General features: G+C 43.7%; 1 protein-coding gene across 1 annotated transcript; it reads left to right on the top strand.

Annotated features, from left to right (window-relative positions):
* Nucleotides 1-791: 791 nt before the first annotated feature.
* On the top strand, nt 792-1,724 carry LOC102821260 (olfactory receptor 10W1-like). Its single transcript, XM_006875793.1, has one exon. It carries the CDS (start codon nt 807-809, stop codon nt 1,722-1,724), a length of 918 nt encoding a protein of 305 aa, XP_006875855.1. The 5' UTR covers nt 792-806.
* Nucleotides 1,725-2,283: the final 559 nt, after the last annotated feature.

Raw genomic sequence — 2,283 nt, 5'->3', positions numbered from 1 at the left:
ATTAGCTAAAGGGTAGAACCTTTTCACCTGGTGTTCACCTGGTGCTGAACACCCTTCTTCACCTGGTGTTCAGCACTCTATGATGTCACTGCAATCTCGTTTCTACTGCTCCATTCTAGCATCTTCCACTCCGTTCATATTGGTCACTATTTATTCCCACAGCCTACGCTTTCTACTCAACTTGTTTTCCAACACGGTTCCTTTCCCTTAAATATTCTTACTACTGCATTGTTTCTCTTCCGTGAAGTCTTGCTTGAGTCCCAAAATTTACAATGCACCCTTTCTCTGAAATTCAATTGTCTTATGTATACTTTTCCTATGATTCCATCTACCTTGCATTATAATCATATTATATATCTTCTCCATCATATCATGAGATTTTGAGCATGACATCTATATATTCCCAAATCAATATCTCAGGAGGCACTGAGAATGAATAAATATATGAATAAATAAATGAGTGATTTATGTTCTCACATCACTGAAGTTTCTTTTCCAAAGTTCCTTAAGACTTTCTTCAGAACTTATTTAAAGAATTTCATTTTCATTTTATTTCTTATGAACATGTCTCCTAAACTTCACTTATTTTACTGAAAAACTCATACAGTTTGTCCCTATTATTAGAAGTTATAAACTGAGTTGTAGATACTTATATAGAGAGGCTTTGTAAAGGGGAGAAAAACACAACAGTCTTGATACTTCTAGTTTCTAATTCGTTGACTAACGCATTGTCTGTTGGATTCTTTCTTCTGTCTTTCTAACTCTCCACAGAGAACTCAGAGCCCTGGCAAAATCACTCAGTATTGATGGAATTTGTGTTCCTGGCCTATCCCTCCTGCCCAGAACTGCGCATCCTGTTCTTCCTTGGGGTCAGCCTGGTTTATGGTTTAATCGTCACTGGGAATATCCTCATTGTGTTGGCCATCCAGTCAGAAGCCCGCCTACACACAGCCATGTACTATTTCCTGGGAAGCCTCTCCGGAGTAGAAATCTGCTACACAGCTGTCGTTGTGCCGCATATATTGGCCAACACCCTAAGAACCGAGAAGACCATCACACTCCTAGGCTGTGCCACTCAGATGGTGTTCTTCATTGGACTTGGCAGTGCTGACTGCGTCCTTTTGACTGTGATGGCATATGACCGGTACATTGCCATTTGCCACCCTTTGCAGTATCCTCTCATCATGACTTTGACTCTCTGTGTACGGTTGGTTGTGGCCTCTGTAGTCATTGGCTTCTTCCTATCTGTTCAACTAGTGGCTTTCATCTTCTTTCTTCCATTCTGCCAGGCTCGGGGTATCAAACACTTCTTTTGTGATGTGCCACCAGTGATGCAGCTTGTATGCTCCAACAGCCACTTCCATGAGTACTCAGTGCTGATGGCAGCTATGCTGGCCATAGCTGTGTCTTTCTTCCTAATTGCCTTCTCCTATGCCTTCATAGTATCTGCCGTTCTCAGGATCCAATCAGCAGCTGGCCGAAGCCGAGCCTTCTCCACCTGCTCCTCCCACCTCACTGTGGTCTTGCTGCAGTATGGCTGTTGTGCCTTCATGTATCTACGCCCCAGTTCCAGCTACTCCCCCAAAAAAGACCAGCTCCTCTCTCTGGTCTACACACTGGGCACCCCACTGCTCAATCCTCTCATCTACACCCTGAGGAACAATGAGGTGAAAGGGGCCCTCAGGAGAGTTGTTACCAGGAATTATGTTTCCACAAATAAATAGGAGAGGTGTGGTTCCAACCTATATACCTTGGATTTCCATCAGTCTATGTTAATACTCATCTAAAAAGGTGACATACATTACCTGAATACTGTGTTATATATCAGGAGGAGAATATTGAAAGTGCCATGGGCTGCCAAAAGAACCAACAGATCTGTGTTGGAAGAAGTACAGCCAGAGTGCTCCTTGGAGGCCAGGATGGCCAAACTTCGTCTCTCATACTTCGGACATATTGTCAGGAGGGACCAGTCGCTGGAGAAGGATATCCTGTTTGGTAAGGTGGAGGGTCAGAAAAAAACAGGGATACCCCCAGAGAGATGGATTGGCAAAGTGGCAGCATCTATGAGCAACGATAGTGAGGTTGGCCTGGGATCGGGCAGTGTTTCGTTCTGCTGTGCATAACGTCACTACGAGTTGGTACCAATGGCACTTGATAACAACAACAAATGGTGCAAATGCTTACACACTCGAGTTGATTCGAATCCATCTGAAGGCTTCTTGGAAGAAAGACCAACTTATCTATTTTTGAACCAACACATCCTTGACAACCGTAGAGCACAAT

The sequence above is a fragment of the Chrysochloris asiatica genome, unplaced genomic scaffold (genome assembly GCF_000296735.1).
Source record: "Chrysochloris asiatica unplaced genomic scaffold, ChrAsi1.0 scaffold00339, whole genome shotgun sequence".
NCBI classification, from domain to species: Eukaryota; Metazoa; Chordata; class Mammalia; order Afrosoricida; family Chrysochloridae; genus Chrysochloris; species Chrysochloris asiatica.
Note: the sequence above shows the minus strand (reverse complement) of the source record. Positions and strands in the feature narration are given on the sequence as shown.

What these genes read in the sequence shown, in the direction of transcription:
- LOC102821260 (XM_006875793.1), top strand. Translation starts at nt 807, where the DNA reads ATGGAATTTGTGTTCCTGGCCTATCCCTCCTGCCCAGAACTGCGCATC.